This window comes from Hippocampus comes, unplaced genomic scaffold, assembly GCF_001891065.2.
Source record: "Hippocampus comes isolate QL1 unplaced genomic scaffold, H_comes_QL1_v1.1 scaffold345, whole genome shotgun sequence".
Taxonomy (NCBI): Eukaryota; Metazoa; Chordata; class Actinopteri; order Syngnathiformes; family Syngnathidae; genus Hippocampus; species Hippocampus comes.
The window spans coordinates 121,490-143,603 of record NW_017805538.1 but is presented as its reverse complement, the minus strand read 5'-3'; the positions used below and the strand labels follow the sequence as shown (position 1 = coordinate 143,603).

The 22,114-nt window shown below is 42.5% G+C and overlaps 1 protein-coding gene and 1 long non-coding RNA gene across 3 annotated transcripts in view; one reads left to right on the top strand and one right to left on the bottom strand.

Moving 5' to 3' along the window:
• The window catches only part of LOC109520915 (interleukin-1 receptor accessory protein-like 1), a 222,431-nt gene that overhangs the window by 112,195 nt on the left and 88,122 nt on the right, over positions 1–22,114 (bottom strand). For both annotated transcript variants that reach the window (XM_019878514.1, XM_019878515.1), the window contains exon 3: positions 9,197–9,476. In XM_019878514.1, the coding sequence (XP_019734073.1) occupies positions 9,197–9,476 (280 nt within the window). The remainder of the gene's footprint in view (positions 1–9,196; positions 9,477–22,114) is intronic.
• On the top strand, positions 439–21,730 carry LOC109520916 (uncharacterized). Its single transcript, XR_002169261.1, has 3 exons — positions 439–539; positions 11,249–11,252; positions 21,719–21,730. It is a non-coding gene; the product is annotated as an uncharacterized LOC109520916 (long non-coding RNA).

Genomic DNA, 22,114 nt, shown 5'->3' with positions numbered 1-22,114 from the left:
TGGCGTAGCTTGTAACAATAGATGAATTTATGTGTGATGCTATTTTATTGCCCTTATATTTATAGTATTTTCTATGCATTCATGTTTTACCAGAGATGGGCACTTTATCCTATTTTGCTGGTCCGTCCTCCATCCGTGACCTGGGCACCCTTCCGTGATCGTCCCTCCGCCCTCATCATGTATTGGCGGATGACCCATGCAAGTCAGGCTAGGCATGTTTCTGTCAGTCGTTAGTGAAATGTGTGTCTGTAGGTACTTGACCCTGTTAGAATCTCAATCAGAATCATCTTTATTGTAGAACACACAAGGAATTTGTCTCCGGTAGTACAGGCTACCCTAATATTGCAATAACAAGAAACTACGATAAACAAGGACATGACATACAAGTATCGAAATACTTTCCATAATGTAAGCGTACCATTGTGCAGTAGTACCAGCCAATGACAGCTATGTGACAATGTGCAGAGTATCGAGCACAGTGAAAGTGATCAATGGTAGAATACAATACTATGACGGTTGCGCAGTTGGTGCAGAGAATCGTTGCATTTTTTTTTCAGTGACCAGAAGCACTAATTGTAGTAAACCTTTAGGTGTGCAATTATGCAGAAAATCCTTGAGTGTTTTAAAGTGTCTGGTGTTGTTTGATCGATGACAATTGTTTTAATATGTATAGAATGGAGCTACAATGATCATTGCGGTAATAAAAAACTTTTGGGTTTGCGTGTGTTGGTTAACACGTCCGAGCGTAGTCCCCTAATGCTTAGCAAGTCTTCTCTTGAGTAAGCGGCATAGGGTTGGCAAAAACAAACGAAAATGACTAAAACACAGACACAATTAGGGAGCGGCACCTTCTTTTCATTAGGGACGATTTAAGGTACGGACGAGAATCCATCCTCTTTAAATAAGCTCTCGCCCTCCGTCCCCAAAATGGCCACCCGTCCCTGGGACGGAACGGTCTGTCCATCAGTCCCAGGGACAGAATGGCCAACTCTGTGTTTTACAATGCCACTATTTTACATTTTGATCCTTGAAAATATGCAAGGACGTAGATGCCGAGCCTTTTCTGTGCATTCTAGACTAGACCCGGGCATTTTACGGCCTGTGAGCCAAATACTTACAGGCCCCTGAAGAGTTACTGTTATTTTATTATTGGTTGTCTTTTATGTTTGCATAAGCTGAATGTTGTTGCATCTGTGCCATAGACAATAAAGACTTTCTATTCTATTTGTGGTTGTTTTAGTGCCCTCTGGACAAAGTTGGGTTGAGCGTGTCAAATCACAAGAACCTGCATGTTCTGTGATGCAGCAATTGGGTCATTAAATGAGATATGGTGCTTGGATTGCTATGCGGGCAGTTGGAAACCTGGAGCACTGAATAAGGTAATCATCTACGGTAACCTGACGTCATTTAAGTAGACAGTGAGGGTCTATTAAAGCGGTTGATGTTATCGCTATGCGTTAGACTAGTGACAAGTTAGCACGCCTCCACACCTTAAATGCGTGCATAGAGTCCATTACTGTGTCCAAATTCCTAGGCTCTGTCTTGCATTTGTTGGCCACATGACATTGGCAAAATGGTTTCGTATGAGTAGAGGAATAAGTCAAAATTACCGGTACATGAAAACAAAATAACTGACAATCCACTTTAAATAAGGAAAAAGTGCATATAGCCAAGCCAATACATGAAAGAAGATTTATTTTGTTTTTAAACACTATGTCAATGTCACCATCGTTTTTTTAAACACCTATCTTTAACATAAACATAGCATGACATTTGATCATTGTGTGCCATAGTTATCCATCCATCCATCTTCTGATCCTCTTTATACTTACAAGGGTCGCGGGGGGTAATGGAGCCTATCCCAGCTGTCCCACGGGGAGAACATGCAAACTCCACAAAGGAAGGCCGGAGCCATAGCATTAATCATAAACAGATTACATAAATGAACCCCTGTTCATAAGACATAACTTTGGTGTTTTGATTCCAGTCTGTAGACTGCAAATTTCCCCAGTGTGGGACAAAAACACAAAAAAACACACAAACACATAAAGTTCAAATGACAACCAAGGCTTTGGCCACCAAGGGAGGTTTGCATGCACATGAAGCCCCATGAGCTGAACCTTTTTGTGAACCAGTTGGATGAAAAGCTTCAAGGGTTCAGAAGGCTTCATATGTTTATACTTCTCATACAACCACAATCAATCACTCGATCTATCCTTGCGCGATTTATTTTTTGAACATTGATAAAGTGTAATGAACAAAACAAAATAAAAAAATAACTACATCTCTAAAGTATACATACCCAAAATATCTACTTAATGTAAGGAAGCCAAGTATTTTTAATGCATTGCTTGACACCTCTGCAAGCCTGAATACAAACAGAAACACTATTAAACTCTCAGTGAAAGCGGGCAATTTCCTCCCACATATGTCCTCAAATCACACAATGTCTGACACATGCATATGCATCATTTCCTCCCAGCTATACTGTACAAACACCATGTAATAAAATATATCTAAAAACCTTCCCTCAAGTCATGTGTGACAAACACAGCAGCTTCTCTCACATGTCATAACAGTGTTACAGTAAGTCATTTCCAAGCCAAAACCTTCAGAGAACGAGTTTTCTTTTTCACAACACCCTCAGCTCATTTTTAACTCATACGTGACAGCAGCAGAGAAACGGCAACAAACAAATATGACAGTAGCAAAGAGCAACAATGAACCGACAATGAGTGGTCGGGCTGGGAGTCCTTTTAAAGCACTAATTACCGAATGACCAACAGGTGTGCAGCTGCAGGGAAAGCCCTACAGTGCCACCTGTTGGTCCCAAACCGAATCATGACAAAACTACTGTTTATGTGGGCAGGCTGTGCAAACTCTTGCATTGTCATGCTTTCCACTTCATCACATGGGTGCTACTTGTTCAAATTATTCAACAGGTTTGTTGTATTGCATTGTTTTATGACTTACCATACACAACGGCTTCATTCACTCTAACAACTCAAACAAAGAAGCTTACTTTTCGGAAGATAGCGCCAATTCATGACCGCCCATCAGCTGCACATTAATTTAAATCAACAAAAGCATAGCTGAGATCCTTGATGTACAAACCAGCACACAAAACTGTTTCTACAAAATGAGATGAGCGGAGAGCGGGCTGCCTCCTTGCAGGTAGATAATGTTTAACCTTTGACTGTCCACTTATGCTGGCCTGTTGTCGCTGTGCTTCCCTGCCTGTCTCACAAGGACTGCACTGTCTCCAGCAGAGAACAGAGATTCAAGAATATTATGAAGAAGTGAAAGTGCATGTGTTCACCGAGGTCACGATCATATCTCCCCGTGCTCGCAAGTGCACACTGAAATTCACGCATGTGGGCAGGATTAATATTCACAGGCAGGGGGAGCAGGTAATAAAGCCAGTCAGAATGGGCCTTTCTGGAACACTCAGTCGTTTAGATCCAGCCCCCTCTAAAACAATAAGAAACACCAGACTAAGAATCATCGTGGTTTAGTGATGATGGTGCACCGATCTGCCAATTGATCTCACACTCCATCCTGCCCTAACTCATGAACAAGACCTCAGAATACTGGAATTTCTCCACTTGAGGCAAGAGCTCATCTCCAACCTGGAAAGGGCACTCCGCCTTGCCAAATTCCTCCCACAGTTTTTGCCTCAGCGACTGCCGAAGCTGCATTTCGCCTGGCCGGCCGGTAGCTATCCGCTTCCTCTGGAGTCCCGCAGGCCAAAAAGGCCCGACAGGATTCTTTCTTCAGCTTGATGGCATCTCTTACAGCCAGTGTCCACCAGTAGGTTTGGGGATTGCCACCACAACAGGCACTGAACACTTTAGGGCCACAGCTGTGATCAGCCGCCTCAACAATGGAGGCATGAGACATGGTCCACTCAAACTCAATGTCCCCTGCCTCCTCCGATATATGGGTAAATTTCTGCCAAAGGTGCGAGTTGAAACTCTTTCTGAGAGGGGATTCCGCAAGATGTTCCCAGCAAACTCTCAAAATACGTTTGATTCTGCCAGGTATCTTACCCCAGCATCAGAGCCAACACACCAGAAGGTGGTGATCAGTTGACAGCTCTGCCTTTCTCTTTACCCGAGTGTCCAAAACATGTGCCCGCAAATCTGATGACACGACGACAAAGATGATCATCGAACTGCGGCCTCGGGTGTTCTGGTGCCAAGGACACCATTTTATTTGAATATGGTGTTCTTTAATCGACAATCAGTGATGAGCATAGAAGTCCAGAAACAGAACACCACTTCTATTCAGATTGGGGTGACGCTGTTTCTCCCAATCATGCCCTTCCAGGTCTCACTGTCATTGCCCACATGAGCATTGAAGTCCCCCAGCAGAACGATGGAGTACTGAGAGGGAACGCTCTCCAGCACGCCCTCCAAGGACTCCATAAATGGTGGGTACTCTTGCTGTTTGATGCATAGGAACAAAAATCAGTCAGATCTAGTCCCTCCATCCGAAGGAGGAGGGAGGCTACCCCCTCATCTGCCAGGGTGAACCCCAACATACAGGCACCAAGCTGGGTGGCAATCTATCTGCCCACACCTGCTCGGTGCTTCTCACCTTGAGCAACTCCAGAATGGAAGACTGTTCAACCCCTCTTGAGAGGACTGGGACCAGATACCAAGCTGTGTGTGGAGGCGGGCCCGGCTATATCTAGTCAGTACTTCGAGGCCTCACACACCAGCTCAGGCTCCTTCCCTGCCAAAGAAGTAACATTCCATGTCCCTAGAGCTCGTTTCTGTAGCCGGGGATCGGATCGCCAAAATCCCTACCTTTTGCCGCCACGAAGGTCACAGGGCACCTGACTCCTTTGGCCCCAACCACAGCTGGTGAAGCCCATGGGAAGAGAGACCCACATTGGCTTTTCGGGCTGAGCCCGGTCGGGTCCCATGGGTGCAGGCCAAGCCATCAGGCGCTTGCCACTGAGCCCCATCTCCAGGGCTGGCTTCAGAGGTGGGCCCCGGTGACCCGCGTACGGGCAAGGGGAAATGCCGTCCAATGTTGTTGTTCCTCATAAGGGGTTTGTGAGCCTTGCTTTGTCTGGTCCCTCATAAAGCCCCCAAAAATGTAGCTCTTAAGATCAAAGGGAGATGCAAACCCTTCTACCACGATAAGGTCACGTCTCATGGAGTGAGACTGAAAAATTATGTTCAGATTTCAAGACAGTGTGTTATTTTATATTGTTCCACAATTGTTGTACTATTAAATACATTATTGAAATGAATAAAACATATTTTTCATTTTGCTAAAAAAAAAAAAGTCCTTCCTATATTAATACAATGTTGAATTACTCTGTAGACCCCACCTAACTAAACCCCATTTAGTGAATGGTTGCTGGTCCGTGAAAAGCATGTTCTTGTCCAAATCACACCATGATGCCAAAAAGGTTGGGGTCTACAGGGCATGAACTCCGAGATGCAGGAGATCGGCACGTGCAAAGTACATTTAAAAGCAAAGTTGGCCGCTGCAGATGGGCACTTGGAGACCGCTTTCCACCCCTGATCGTGCATCTGCGTGTGACACCCCGCCTCCTGACGCCACAAAAACACTACCACCCATAGTTGTGGCATGCGGACAGTGGGGTCCTATTAAAAGAATTTGTTCAATAAATTGATTGAAAATCGACAATGATTCAGAGGGATTGTCTCACACTTCTCATATTCATGAATGAAATACAATATTATCCACCACACACGTCCCTGGAGGTCGGAATCTGTCTGCCTGCACCTCACAAAAATTGCATTACACCATCTGCACCATAACTTAGACCTGCTTTTAGCTAGTCTAAAATCTAATGTACTTTTGGTTACCAAATTGCCAGATGCTCTGGAGGCATGTGATAGAATACGCCTAGTGAGGTGTGGTGCGGTCTCCCAAATTCACAGACATTCCAAACTAGACTTGTCACGGCCCGAAAATGAAGATGCACCTGTCTTTAACACTGAACACAGTCTACTTTATGTCACCACATTGTCAAAAGTAATCTCATTATAAAAATAATATTTCGCACTGCAAACTGCACGAAAGCTAAACAAACTGGTGGTGTGGTGTGGAATTTTGTATGAATCTTATGTTTTCACAATGATTAATGTTGAATCCTGGAATGAGCATCCTCATGCAAAGCAAAACTAGAAGCTTTATGAAACTAAAAAGATAATGGCCACTCTCGTAGCATAGTTACAATCTGAATAGCATGTGTGTGCGTGTGTCTGTGTATGTCTATGCATATGTGTGTACTCTGCCACTCTGCATTAAGTGACAGATTTTGCCATTGCAGATGGTTTTGCTTCGCATATGACAATATTCCTCGGGGTATAACATCTGAAACAGCTGAGTGCTGACCTCGATTTGACACACAGCGCCGCTCATCTGCTCTGCGTTCCTTTACTATACATGACGTGACCGCTCCCTTATAACGTGGCAACAGATCTGCACGTATGTGTGTGTGTGTGTGTGTGTGTGTGTGTGTGTGTGTGTGTGTGTGTGTGTGCGCGTGCGTGCATTAACCGCATGTGTGCAAGTATGTGTGTATGTGGGAGGGAGTGGGCGCAAGAGAGCCAAAGAGAGAGGCACGCATGCTCAGAATTTCAAGTGTGCACGTGTATATGTGTAAGTAAATGCTGTGTGTTGGAGGCTCACTAAGTCCTTGTCAGTTGCAGCTGGTCTTGTGGGAGCTCAGAACTGACATGTTGTGTGTGTACATCATAGGGCATGACAATGTCCTCGTTGAAATGCATCTGAGCAAACACAAGAAGCGACAAGATGGGGTTCATGCACACCTTGTTTGGAAGTCGGACGAATCGATGTCATGCCGACAAAAAAGACAATCCACAACATCCATGTATTTGTTTTCAAGACAGTGAGTAAGAATGAGAGAATGGCAGTAATGCAACAAGATATGCAACATCCAATGTGAAAACGCACAGCAAACAATTTAATGTAAAGTGTATTTAACAATCTTTGGGTTGTTTATCAGTATTGAGCTCAATGGAGCTCTTTGGGGAATCATACATATTTCTCATGTCATAAGACTATACGGAAGTGAGCTCATCAAGTCTATGTCTGCGAGTTGAATACATCACAATATGTTTGTGTCATCCCATATCACTCTGTTCATGGAGACACACAAAAGGGAAATGTCAATTTCAGGGGGAAAAAAAATCAAAGCAGTCTATGAGATCTTATAGGCGGGTTGCGGCTTTAAGTGAGCTAACGTAGTAAAGATGCCCCTTCGAATTATATAAGTACGATTTTCTTTTATAATCTGAAATTGCAATACACCAGTTGTGTGTTGTGGGCCATTGTGAGGATATAAGGGAACTGAAACACTGTGCAAACTGCAAAACAAAAAATATGTTCTAAGATTCCTCTTTGTGCAGATGTACCATTGATTGCATCATGCCTCATTGCAGGGGTGGGCAATTCCAGTCCTGGAGGGCTGCTATCCCGCATGTTTTCCATCTCTCCCTGTTGCAACACACCTGATTCAAATGATCAGATCATCAGCAAGCTCTGCAGAAGCCTGACATTGAACCTGTTCATTTGAATCAGGTGGGTTGCAACAGGGAGAGATGGAAAACATGCAGGATAGTGGCCATCCAGGACTGGAATTGCCCCCCCTGCCCCCCTTGTGTTGCAATCATATACTCAAGATAAAGTACCTTCTAAAACAGGGGTCGGGAACCGATGGCTCCCGAACCAGATGTGGCTCTATTGATGATTGCATCTGGCTCGCAGATAAAACAAACTATTCTTGCTTGTTTAATCCATCCATCAATATTTCACTGCTCACGTTCTGTTGCTGCAGTTGGCGGCAGGAGCTATTTTAATTGGATGATAGTGGTCTACGTAGGCTGTTGCTGGGGAAACAGGTAAACACCTTTTTTTGAATCAGCCCGCTCGGTCATTAGCTCAAAGCTTCGACGAATAAAATGGCTAAAAGAAAGAAAAGATGACGACTATGGTACACTTGAGGACGAATGGACCGAAGGATTCGCCTTTGTGGAGAGAACAGGTTCTGCGGTGTGTCTAATTTGCAAAGACAAAATACCATAGATGAAACGGTCGAATGTAAAGCGGCACTTTGACACGCACCATGTTCCGTTCGCATCAAAATACAGTGCAGGAGACAGTAGAAAGGAAGCGTTCAAGCTACTGAGCAGGATGCAAGCTAGCCAGCAGCAACTCCGCATATAAACCCAGCAAGCTGACTATAATTCCGGTAGTTTTGCTGGATCTTTAGCAATCGTGAGGAACGGAAAACCATTCACATTAATGGTGAGTATTATAACATTATTTAAAAGTATACATTCGGAGGCTTATTATACTGACATTTTGTTGAATTCACTTTATATATGTCATGTTTGCGTGGTGGTGGTGGACCCCAAAAAGCAGGCAGGAGGGAGGAGCAGGGTGTACTTGAAAGATTGGATTAAAACTCGGAAAACTAAATCCAAAACAAACAAAGTCCAAAGTATCAAACAAAACACATGACTTAAGATAAAACATAACAATGACCAAAACCTGACTGAAACAAACATGTATATATATATATGTCCAAAACTTTTCACAGTGCCACTTGTTATATATACTGTATGGCTCTCACTGAAATACATTTCCAAATATTTTGCTTTCATGGCTCTCTTAGTCAAAATGGTTCCCGACCCCTGCTCTAGAATTTAAGTCACTAATTATAACACCGACCTTCAGTGGCTATGTTTTAGCATTTGGTCATAAATTTCCATTCAGGCCAAACAAAGTAAAACAACTATAAAGATTCCATTGTAACATGGAAACAAATGCATGAGGGAAACCCCTATTTTTCAATTTAGCAATTTTGTTGAAGCTCCAATGTGATGACAGAAGTTTGGTTCTGAATGGTGCCAAAGCAGTAATTTGTCTCCAAATCAACTTTATGCATGACGACACAATAATGCAGGGTTCACTTGATGTTCGTGTTCATTGACCTCAAAATGCTGCCAATGTTACTGAACAGAAAAGCATTGGATCAGGACTGAGTGAATGTCTATTCGTGGCTGCTACCATGATGAAGGTGCACATGGCATTGAATGCTAATGTCCAAAACTTTCACAGTGCCACTTGTTAGATACCAGGAATCGTGGGTGCTGGTATATTGGTGTGAGAGTATAGACTGTACCTTAATACACAGGAATAGTAGCCCACGTCGCCTACTTCGGCTGGTCGAAACCATATTGCATCCTCCTCTTTGCTCATTCGTGTGCCATCAAAACTGATGGGCTCCTCGAAGTCACCATGTCCTTCACTTTTGTACCACATGAGGCTGAGTCCTGAGCTCTGAGCATGTGTGTAGTTGGCACGGATATATCCATAGAACAAAGCACACTTTATCCGAACAGGTTCACCCACGAGCACCTTGTATTTCAGATAGTCCACAGACCAATCTGTGCATCCTTCCACTGCAAGACAAAAACAGAGAGAAGAACAATTAAGATCAGGACATTAAATTTCAAATAATCATTGTAATTGTACTGACTCACTTGACTCACGATTGGAAATTAAGCATCCTTAAGAGGGACATATGATGGAAAATTGTGAATGTTTTTCTACACATAGTTATAAACAGTCTCTGGAGTGCCTGGCCAATTTCATGTGTGAAATTAGGCAAGTAAAAAATATGAAACTAAAAAAATAGGTAGATGACTGCTGATGCCAGAGAGGGAACTGAGTGGTTGCATGTTTTTGATGTAGACCCCGGTATCGTCAGCAGACAAATGAAACATCAGTCTATGTTTGCAGATAATCTGTCAGAGGGAGTATGTAGATAGTGAAGAGGAGAGGGCCAAGTATAGAGTCTTGTGTTTCACCTCTGTTGACGGAACCTGTGAAGCTGTAATCAAAGATGTCTGACTTGTGTGTGTGCAGCGTGGTATCGGTTCCCACTCATTGACGGAATGTATCTGGGTGCGAATGGTTGTTTGTCTCTATATGTGTCGTGAGACTGACTGGTGACCAGTTCATGGTGTAGTCTGCCTTCTCGCCCGAAGTCAGGCTCCAGCACCCACCCGTGACCCTGCTCAAGATAAGCAGTGTTGAAAATAGACGGATGGAGTCTAAAGCATCAGAGGGGGTCACTGGGAATACTGATGTGTTCTGCGTGGGCAGATCATACCGGTAGGTTGTTTGTGACTTGATGAGGGCCATCACTGTGCTGTGGTGGTGTCTAAAGCCTGCTTTTTTGAGGATCTGGGAAAGAAAGTTTGGAAATTGTCCTATAGTTTTGGGGGGTGAAGTGTGTATTCTGCCCATATTTAGTCATGCTGTATAACTTCCCATGCCCGCAACAGCGTACCTTTGCGTCCTTGAAGCAATCATCACTAAATATTGGTACACTCCTTACCGGAGACCTCGTAAAGACGCACAGACCATCAGAATGTGGCAGTTGATACAAGCTAAGAATCGGTTTAAGAGAAACGAAGGTCCTGATGCCACACCATAAGTTTTGGTACCGCCCTTCTGATGATATAAATATGTTATGAATCCCTTGCTTTTTTGCATTCGTGATCCGCAGCCATTGTCTATAAACCGCGGGTGTCCGGAATATTCTGCAAATAAACCCTTCGAAGGTACTGTTCATAGTCTCCAGCCTGTATTTGGATAACCAACATCCTCACCATCTGAAATTCAACGAACACGCAGAGGAAAGAAAGCCACTTCCCCCCAACAGGGGTTTCTGGGTCAAGACCAGGCTTCTTGAGGATGGGTGTGACTGTGGTCGTTTTAAACTTCAAGGGAACCATACCAGACTCAAAGAGGGGGTTCATGATAATGAGCATGGTGTTGCAGAGGGCATATAGATATGACTTTGCCAAGGCAGAAGGCACTGACCAGATACAATAGAATACAATACAATACAATACAATACATCTTTATTTATATAATGCTTTGACAACAGGTGCAGCTGTAACAAAGTACTTTACAAAACAGCTAACATATAATAACAAAATAATACAATACAACACATAACAGAAAACACGGACAGTCATGCAATCTTAACCATTTTTCCTGCATATGCTTTGTTGTTTGAAGCAGTTCTTGATGAAAGAGGGGAGAATCCAAGTGTCCTTTCACCAGTGGATCAGAGACATCATGCTCAAAATGTGCACACGTCTGCTACAGGCTAAGTTTGAAAGGAAACAAGAAGCTGTAGCGTTCATTGATGAAAAAGCAGATTGGTTCACTTGTCTTGTATCATGTAAATCCTTTTCAATCAAAGCAGAGACTCTCGGTTCCAACTACATATCCGCGCTCCGCGCCGACGATCCTCTCTCCTCATCCTCGGCTCCAGCAGCATGGCTATTTAGTGAGGCAGGTGAATGCATCTTGGCCCGTCTTCTGATCGGAGCCTCCATTGTGGTGCGGTGGTCATAGCTGTGGCCTGATTTGTTGGCATTATTTGCTGAATAAACCTTGCTTACAATTTGGAAACAATCTCGCCCTGAGGCATAAGAGCATGCGTGTCACATTAGCTCTTACTATTGGTGTAAACATTACTAACATCAATTCCTGGTGTTGAAATTCTCCTGGATGGCATTGTTGGCAACATTTACCCCATCCCTAGTGTAGAGGAGGGGATCTGTCAATTTCCTTTTGGCCCTCCTTGGACACAGGTTCTTTTATTTCTCTATAAGGTGGAAGAAGACCCAACACCACGTCGTCTTTTCTTCAGTTTATCACAACGCAACACGAATCAATTCGGGCTCCTGAGAGTCTCAGATTTCGTCAGGAAGCGTAGAAAAATGCAGTCATGAGAATATATAGGGACAATACTGTATGATAATGAGAGGCGGGCAGTTATGCCTCCATGCAAATCCTGGAAACAAAGAAATGTACATGTCATCTGACCCGGTGTAGCTGGAAAAAGTTGGGAGTGATGAGGTGAGACCAGACCACCACTACCCATTATTGTCTTCGGTCTGATCTTTGACGTAATGGCAGGAACACAGATGCTTGAGAAAACAGTTACTCTTTTGATATCAAACATGTCCTCTGGAGGGGGCCCTAAAAGTGGTGAGGGTCGAGGGGCACTAAAGGTGATTGTAATCACAGTGAGCAGTAAATACCTCCAACAGCATTCTACATTCTTTGTTTTCGTGTTTGAACAGAACCAACAACAGAGAGGGGCTAAATAAACTCACAGTAAGGCATAAATTCCTTAACACTAGTCATGACACACAGACAAAATGATAACCAGTATGAAATATTCAGGCTTAATAATGATAATGATGCTCAGTTTTGATTGGCTCTGTCACAGTGAGGTATTAATTTAGTTTATTTATTTATGTGGCCTTAGTTTGCCGTGGTGTAACACATGTACTAACCTGCCAGGGTTGTAACTGCAGTGTAGTAACTACATTTCGTCTCTTTTCTAAAATATGACGTTTGCTCAACCATTAAGCGAGCGTCATCAAGAGAGCAAGCCATTTTCAGCACATCCGATTGGTTTATAGATCTGTAGCTGACCACTAGTACAGATTGGTGAAAATTTCATGAGAGATATGAGATTTCGGCCCAACGCCAGCCATATTTTAGTTAACTAAAAGAGTAAAACTCATGATGACTCAGTATAATGCAGTACATTTAAACTACAACCACGGCAATTAACTTTTAAATCAATTGAACATGATTATTTTTGTAATGGTAAAATATTCAATACCACTATTGTATTGAATATTAACACCTTGCATACATGGTGATAATGTTGTGGCCAGTAGGTGTATCTCTCTACATGAGTGAAGACTCATGGACCAACTCTTCAATAAAGATTAGAATACGGAGTGCTTTTGACTCTGAATTTGCAGCGTCAACAAGCTTGCAGTGCTTTAATTGGAGAAAATCACCATGACAATCTGTGCTGCATGGCAACAGATACCGTATTTTCATGACCAAAAGCTGCACTTAGAAGGCTTATATGTTCTCCAAAATGGACGGCTAATAAGACAGGTCGCCTCGTGTATGCACAGAGTTCCAAAATTTGTGTTGATGTGTGACTTCGATGAGGGGTCCGCTTGAGTGACTGATGCTGTGTCAACACACTACTTAGAGGAAAAGCAGACGTAACTGAGGACGGCATGCAGACGTGATGAAATGATGCCATGTATCCATCTGGGCAAGGACAACTGTGGCGCAGCAACATCCGGCAGATTACAAGGAAAAGCTGGCTATCTTCCGCTGCTATTGCAGTAAAAAGTGTAATGTTCTGCATTACATTAGATAAAGACGCTTTCTTGGATATTTTTGTCCTTTATTCTGCCACTCTGATGTCTGATTTCTTGGCCACCAACCCTTTCTCTGTGCATTCAAGACATGTCAGGGTACCCCTGTGCTCAACAAAATATTGTCTAATTTTTTTTCTTGAAATTGGCTGACCTTTCTCTTCACAGTATGTCTTGAAAAGATATAAAAGAGATAACTGGGACTGGGTGACAGGATATCTTTTCCTTCCACTTGGTGTCACTTCAGAATTACGTTTCCGAGAAAGCTGTCATGAGTGTGAGCTATGGTAGCCAACAAGTGAATTCACCTTTTCAGGGACAGTGGTTGATACAGTGGACAGCTTATCCCTTTATCAGGTTACAGTGTGCATGAAAGAAAGAAAGAAAGAAAGAAAGAAAGAAAGAAAGAAAGAAAGAAAGAAAGAAAGAAAGAAAGGCAAGGGTGGCTCCTCAGTCTGTGACGTGGAGAAGTGAGGACCCAGTCGTTTTCTTTAATTGGGAGGGGGCTGATGGTTAGAGAGCAGAAATGAGCGGGAATGTTCCAAGATGGGTGAATTGAGTAAAGCACCACATTAGGGTGTTCTAGGTGAGGTATTAGCATTTTAACATGGCTAAAAGCTCAAAAAAAAAAAAATTGATTGAGAATAGCATGATGTGGCCCCTTAAGTCATAATGACAAGATTTAAATTCATCACGGCGACCCCAATATGCCTTCCTAGAAATAAGAGTGTAAGTTATTTTGCCTTGTGACTTCAACTTCGTGTGTGTCTGACACCACAACCGAGCTCAGCGTGAGCAGCTGACTTTAATGCTGCCAAGGAAATTGCAACGAAGATTTTATATGTCGTCATGGTAACTTTCATTCTCATCATGACGGTTTTAAATCTCATCTTATTATTCTTTTTCTTGCATAATGATCCTAATCTGCCGTTGTATTTTCACAAAGAATCCATCCATCCATCCATTTTCTAATCCGATTATCCTCACGAGGGTCACGGCCATAATGGAACCTATCCTAGCTGTCTATGGGCAGTAGGCGGGGGGACAACCTGAACTGGTTGCCGGCCAATCGAATGGCTCACATAGATGAACGATTCACGTTCACACTCACACCTAGAGACAATTTAGAGTGTTCCATTAACCGGCCACGCATTTTCTTGGAATGTGGGAGGAAACCAAAGTACCCACGCAGGAGAACATGCAAGCTCCACACAAGAAGGTCAGAGCCAGAATCCAACCCTACACCTCTGCGTTGTGAGGCGGACGTGCTAACCAGTCGCTCACTGTGCCGCAGAGCTAAAACTGTCCCAATATCACTGTTAGAGGAATCTACGAACGGAATGATATCATGTTTAAAGTTCCATTTAATTTGGGCCTATCTAGACGGGTTGTGTATTCAGCGCCCCCAAATGTCTGCACTAGGGTGTTGGGTCATCCGGGCAGAGGGCTCTTGAAGCACATTACCGCAAGAGTGCGAACAGATAGAAGGAGGCTAGACTCGGTAAACAGTTTAGGAACGAAGTGTTTTAGAACATCAAAAGACTGTCTGGGAACTGGTTGCGGCCCAGGAGACCATTTGTCATCTGTAAAGTCTTCGACTTGTTTATTCGTGGGAGACGATGTTAAAGTACTGTATCTGTGGTTCAAAGCTTGACAAAAGTTGATCACATCTTCGACCGAGGGGCCGGACCGGGGGCGTGGTATGCAAATATTGGGGGCAGTGTCTTTCTTGTATTTTGCAGATGTAAACAATAAAAGACCGACGAAGAACACGAGGGACTTTGAGTGTGATTGCGGAGCAACTGCCCGCCGTTCGCCCTGAGCGATCCACTCCCACCAGACTGCACCAACAACCTTCCCTGAGTCGAGTTCTTCTGTTCAAACTTGTTCGGGTTTAACTCTAACAATCACTTTTGTCAATTCTGTTAATTAATACATTATTTGAGTTGCTTGTTTTGTTTGGTTTGGTCATAAGGGTGGAATGTGGGACCGCTCATTTCTAGCATTCCTCGAAACTCACATCCAACTATTAAAAGATTCACCCACAACTCAATCCACTTTCTCATGGCTAGTTTCCGTTTTAATAGGACAGCACATTGAATAAGCAGATGTTAACTCATCTTAGTGTGGTTTCTCCTCCAGAGAGGGTGCGGCATAATCAGAAAATCATCTACCCGCGTTCCCACAATGCCAGTAATCCTCTCATCTAGCAGAGAGCGCCTTGGGTAGTGATGAAACCCACTACATAAACAACAAGAAGTGCTGCATTGCAGACATGAACAAGCGCATCTCACCCACACAGTTACAAAACACCCATGGGGGGGTGGGGTGGGGGACCATGCAAACCTCTCTGCCTACCCTCTTGCCTGTTCTGCTGCACTGTATCATAGCCACGTGGGCGTTCTAAGTTGGTGACTCAGACCCTCGCTGGTCCACTACAGACACTATCACATCATTTGGGTGTTATGCTCCAGCGCCCTCACAAAATGAGAGTTGGGTGGAAAATAACGCCGTTGCAGTTGGATGGAGAGCTGTCTGAAAAATGATAAGATGATGAAAATATGCAACAACACCGGCAGCCAGCAGGGCCCTGATGTCAACTCTGGCCTCTTTTTGTCTCCACTTTTCCCCACACTGTTAACTACCAGGGCCTCATTTCCTCCATGTTCGCAAGCCTTTGTAATTTTCTAGCCTGTTTGTACTTTTTTAGCCTGAGTGCCGCTTGCTCTCGACACGATTCTCTTTCAGTTGTGTCTTTCCGTTATCTGCAAGCTATTCGGTTCCGGCAAAGAGAAATGGGAGGTGGTGCCGATTGTTGAAAGAAAGGAAGATATTTTCCGGTTCCGGCAAAGAGAAATGGGAGGTGGTGCCGATCGTTGAAAGAAAGGAAGATATTAAGATATAACGACAAAATGATTGTTGCAGCACCTCGATAAGCACAGCAATGTCCCCACAAGCTGCACATGGAAGATAAAACTGTCGATAGCTTGAGGCATTTACCAATAATACAGCAGATGTTAAATGATGCAGCTCTTCTTTTTGTTTGTATTCTTGATTCAGATGTATTTCAAACTATTTTGAAAATAACAGATGTCTGAATCTCAAGTTGTTGATCGCCCAGGAAGAAAAAGCGACTTTTGGGCTATGTAAAGCTAGCTTGTAAGGGAAGCACTGCCGCAGTTTTTTTCTTTCCTTCCGCTTCCAAGCTGCCATCATGCTTTGCATTTTGATGACACATGCAGCTGCGCAAGGCTCAACTCCTTGGGTTGCTAAATTAGAAAATCAAATTTATCGGCAAACTATGTGAAACTTTCACGTGTGCCTGCAAAAATGAATGAAAACGTATAAAAGGCCGGTCGCAGGTGATGTTTTTGTAAATAACAATAACAACATAAAACACATCACCGACTACTTCTCCACATATCTTTTTACCCTTTTGGTAAATGTGAAGTGTAAAATAAGAATTTGCTGAGCAATCGGACTTTGCTGGAGAAATATAACTAGCACTGTGTTTCACCATTACCCAGAGACAAACTGGGCCTTTTTAAAAAAAAAATCCCTTCAAAAAAGCAGTCATGTGTAAGCAATCCCTTAAGGTGAGACATGAAGGAGCTCCAGAATACTGCGCAGCCACAGAATCCCTTCAAATACAAACATAGGTCACACAAGCGCACACGTTGAGCAAAGTCATTTAAGAAAATGATCGTCAAAGTAGAATATAGACAACCCACTGTACTCTGATTACCACCCTGTTTCCTGCCCAAATTCAATTACAGAGAAGACCATACATCATGATTGCCCCCTCTAATATGAAAAAGAAATGCCACCGCCACTTCCTTTTACAATTTTGCACCAAGGGTGATCAGTATTCTTGTTGTTCTTTTTTGAATCTTCCTTGGCACATAATGCAGATAGAAGTGAGAATGGATTTGAGGCACGGCACTCTTTACTATTGACTCCTGCCACATGCATCACAAAAATATCCACCCAAAACGGGAGCATTTGACTAAATTTGTGATCATTCTTCAGCTACAGCTATACTTGTTTACATTATTAATTAATTATTGACCAATGTGAGTCTTCATACCATTAAGCCTTCAGAAAATGAATTATTAACACACAGCTGGAATAAAAAAATATATATGGAAAATGAAAAACAGACTAGTATTTTCTCACTAATAGCAGGAAATTAACTTGAAAAAAAATTGTATGTAGGTCAGCAAAACTTTAAACTATGGAACACATGCAGCGCTGAGCTCAATTTGTTCAGGTCATTTGGAGTTTACTTAATTCTGCAGGCTTTCTTGAAGTCATTCACGCATGATGCGTGAACATGTGCAACCCACACGCATATTTTCACACAGACAAAAGCTGGCTGATAACTAATAAAGTATTTTAAACTCCAAATTAGACCTAAATATTTTGTTCTAATCAAAATTTTTTGCAGTGCAGCATGTCTGCCTCATTGTTCTGAGGTGTGCGTTTCGCATCTTGGCTCCAGACTGCGTGATTGCTTTTCCATTACACTTTTTCAAAGGCTGGGAAGTGACAATGGAAGCGTTGCTAGAAGTTTTTCCGATGTGGCCCGAGACTACAGGCCGAGGTCTGTGACGTCACTGTCATCTGATTTGCCAACAGATGTAGGTGTTTCATTAACCTGCGGGGCAAGGAACTCCACCACATACGCACATTTCCAAAGGGTCAATCCAGGAGCAATTATTTTCTTTACAAATTTCTCAGAAACTAATTGTTATCAGTAGTTTTATTTTCTCCAAAACAAATAAACTCATCTGTGGTAGTGTTCCAAGGCAAAAATCATTGTTTACCAAAAAAAAAAAAAAAAAAAACAACCTAAAGGCTTGTCATACATATTTTTGCAAAAAATGAATGACTTTTGGGAAAATATTAAATGGACTGACGAGACTAAAGCCCCACTTTTTTCGTGTGCGTCATTCGTTACATCTTTCATAAATGTAATACAGCATTTCAGAAGAACATCTTACCAACGGTCAGAGATGGTTTGTGGTAATGTGATGGTTTGGGAATGATGATTACTTGATAGAATCATAAATACAGCTTTTTACTAGAAAATTTATCTTAAGTCAAACAGTCTCAAACTTGGGTCTTAAACTGGACAGTGATTTTAAACTTGAACGGCAAATTGGTTCCGTTGTTATATCCAGCTTCTTTCATCTTAGGCAGCTGGCTAAAGTAAAACTTCTCCTTTCTCATGAGCAGTTTGAGACAGTAATTCATGCCTTCGTCACATCCCGGCTGGATTACTGTAATGCACTTGACTTTGGAGTCAGCCAATCCTCCATTAAGTATCTCCAGCTGGCCCAGAATGCTGCTGCTCGCCTCTTGACTGGTACTCGTAAGAGGGAGCACATCTGGCATCCCTTCACCGGCTCCCGATACATTTTAGAGTTCGTTTTAAGATCCGATTATTTGTTTTCAAATCTTTAAGTGGCCTCGCTCCACCTTACCTCTCTGAGCTCATCCGCCCCAACACACCTGCCTCAGGTCTGCGGACCCAGACATTATTGAAGTACCAAGAACTAAGCGGCGGCTCAGAGGGGATCGAGCCTTTTCCGTTGCTGGTCCCTCTCTCTGGAATGACCTCCCACTGAATATTCGGCAAGCCCCTTCGCTGCCCATCTTTATAACTTGTCTCAAAACTCATTTGTATTCTATGGCATTTGACACGGCATGACTCAGACTTGATCTTAGTCTTACTCTTTGGTGCTTTCTACTGTCTTTGTTATTAATTTGTTGTTTTATTGTTGTATATATGATATTTGATCCATGCACAGCACTTTGTATACAGCAATGGTTGTTTTCAAGTACTCTATAAATACAGTTGAGTTGAGAAAATCCTGAAAGATAATGTTTGGCTATCATTTCGTGACCTCAAGCTGAAGCATACTTTGGTTCTGTAGCAGGACAGCAATCCAAAACACATCTACAGGCCAACTTCTGAATAGTTAAAAAAATGGGGGCGAAGGGGTGTGAAGGTTTTGGAGTGGCCGAGAGAAAGTCTGGACTTAAATCCAATTGAAATGCTGTGGCATGACCTTAAAAAGACTCATACTTGAAAACCCTCCACTGTTTCTAAATTAAAGCAGTCCTGCAAAAAGAGTGGGACAAAAATACAGTACAGTAATCCCTCGTTTATCGCGGGGGATACGTTCCAAAAAGAACCAGTGATAGGTGAAATCCGTGAAGTAGTGAGCTTTATTTTTTACAGTTATTATCCAATACTGAAGTATGTATACAATGAAACCAAAGACCACAACCTGTTTTCAGGCCCAAGCACAAAAAAACCAAACATTTTCAACAAATAACTAGAATAGTTTTTTGAAATACTGCACTGTAAAGTAACATTTTTAATAGTCAGTATGAGGTTTGACTGTTCATATCGGCCAGTGCCTTAGTCAACCAGGATGCAGAGCTCAATTCACTGTTTAAAAGCATTAAAAAAACTGCACTAAAAAAAATCCGTGAAACAGCGAAGCCGCGGAAAGTGAACCGCGTTAGAGCGAGGGACCACTGTATCTCCAAAGAGATGTGAAAGACTGACTGCCAACTATAAGAAATCGCTTGAGTCATTGCTGTGGCTCATGGCCCACTCAGTTATGAGGTTTAGGGGGCAATTACTTCTCCACACAAGGGTAGGTAACTTGGAATATTCATTTTCCTGAATGAATAAAATCAGCATTTAAAAACTGATATTTACATTTGTTAGATGATCTGAAACATTAAAATGAGGAAACTGCAAGAAAATGTTTTCATGACCGTATTTTCTGCACTAAAAGGCGCACTGGATTATGAGGCGCACCTTCAATTAATGGCCTATATTTTAATTTTTTTCATATATTGCAAGCATCGACCGGACTGTAAGGCACAATCTACAATGCATCCACTAGATAGAGCTACAGGTACGTCTTTGTCCGTCTCCGGGCCTTCTCTTTTTCCGTTTGACTCGAGAGGCGTCCATGAACACCTCCAAAAAACATAAATTAACGATTACTTCAATGAAACTACGAAAATTGAAATTTGGTTCTGTAGCAGGACAGCAATCCAAAACACATCTACAGGCCAACTTCTGAATAGTTAAAAAAATGGGGGCGAAGGGGTGTGAAGGTTTTGGAGTGGCCGAGAGAAAGTCTGGACTTAAATCCAATTGAAATGCTGTGGCATGACCTTAAAAAGACTCATACTTGAAAACCCTCCACTGTTTCTAAATTAAAGCAGTCCTGCAAAAAGAGTGGGACAAAAATACAGTACAGTAATCCCTCGTTTATCGCGGGGGATACGTTCCAAAAAGAACCAGTGATAGGTGAAATCCGTGAAGTAGTGAGCTTTATTTTTTACAGTTATTATCCAATACTGAAGTATGTATACAATGAAACCAAAGACCACAACCTGTTTTCAGGCCCAAGCACAAAAAAACCAAACATTTTCAACAAATAACTAGAATAGTTTTTTGAAATACTGCACTGTAAAGTAACATTTTTAATAGTCAGTATGAGGTTTGACTGTTCATATCGGCCAGTGCCTTAGTCAACCAGGATGCAGAGCTCAATTCACTGTTTAAAAGCATTAAAAAAACTGCACTAAAAAAAATCCGTGAAACAGCGAAGCCGCGGAAAGTGAACCGCGTTAGAGCGAGGGACCACTGTATCTCCAAAGAGATGTGAAAGACTGACTGCCAACTATAAGAAATCGCTTGAGTCATTGCTGTGGCTCATGGCCCACTCAGTTATGAGGTTTAGGGGGCAATTACTTCTCCACACAAGGGTAGGTAACTTGGAATATTCATTTTCCTGAATGAATAAAATCAGCATTTAAAAACTGATATTTACATTTGTTAGATGATCTGAAACATTAAAATGAGGAAACTGCAAGAAAATGTTTTCATGACCGTATTTTCTGCACTAAAAGGCGCACTGGATTATGAGGCGCACCTTCAATTAATGGCCTATATTTTAATTTTTTTCATATATTGCAAGCATCGACCGGACTGTAAGGCACAATCTACAATGCATCCACTAGATAGAGCTACAGGTACGTCTTTGTCCGTCTCCGGGCCTTCTCTTTTTCCGTTTGACTCGAGAGGCGTCCATGAACACCTCCAAAAAACATAAATTAACGATTACTTCAATGAAACTACGAAAATTGAACATTCAGTCATGCATCAAAACAGAAAGTCACAAAATAAATTCTATAGCCCCACCTTTAACCTACGGTGGCGCACCAGAAATTATTGGCGGTCAACAGTATGCAATTGCAGCCTGCGATCAGAGCTATTGCGATATATCTTTTTCTTTAATTCTTCTTATTCAAAGTTTGTCTTATTCAAAGTTTGTCTGATCTGGAATTCACCGATGACCCTGGTGAAGAAAGGGAATCTGGAGTGCCCGAAGAAGCATTTTAAAATTGTGCATGTGAGCTACGATAGTTCATGCACTTAACACGCTGGTTTTTTGGTGCCGGCAAGAGTGGCTGCCTCGGTTACGCGCTCTCTAGTATTGCCTTTGTTTTTGTCATTTTCGTTCATTTTTGGCGACTGTATGCCACTTACTTACTAGAGAGAAGACTTGCTAAGCATTAGGGAATCCACGCCCTGACTTTTTTCACCAACACACGCAAACCCACAAGGTTATTCGGAGTTAATAGCTGGCGGGGCGGCTACACTGTATTGGAGTATGAAAACGCCACCTGAAGAGAGGAAAGACAGCTCGTCAACCTACGTCAGCGTGGATTTGGAAGTCCGCTCCCATCGATCCATCTTGCTAATCTATATTTTCTGCCAAACAAGA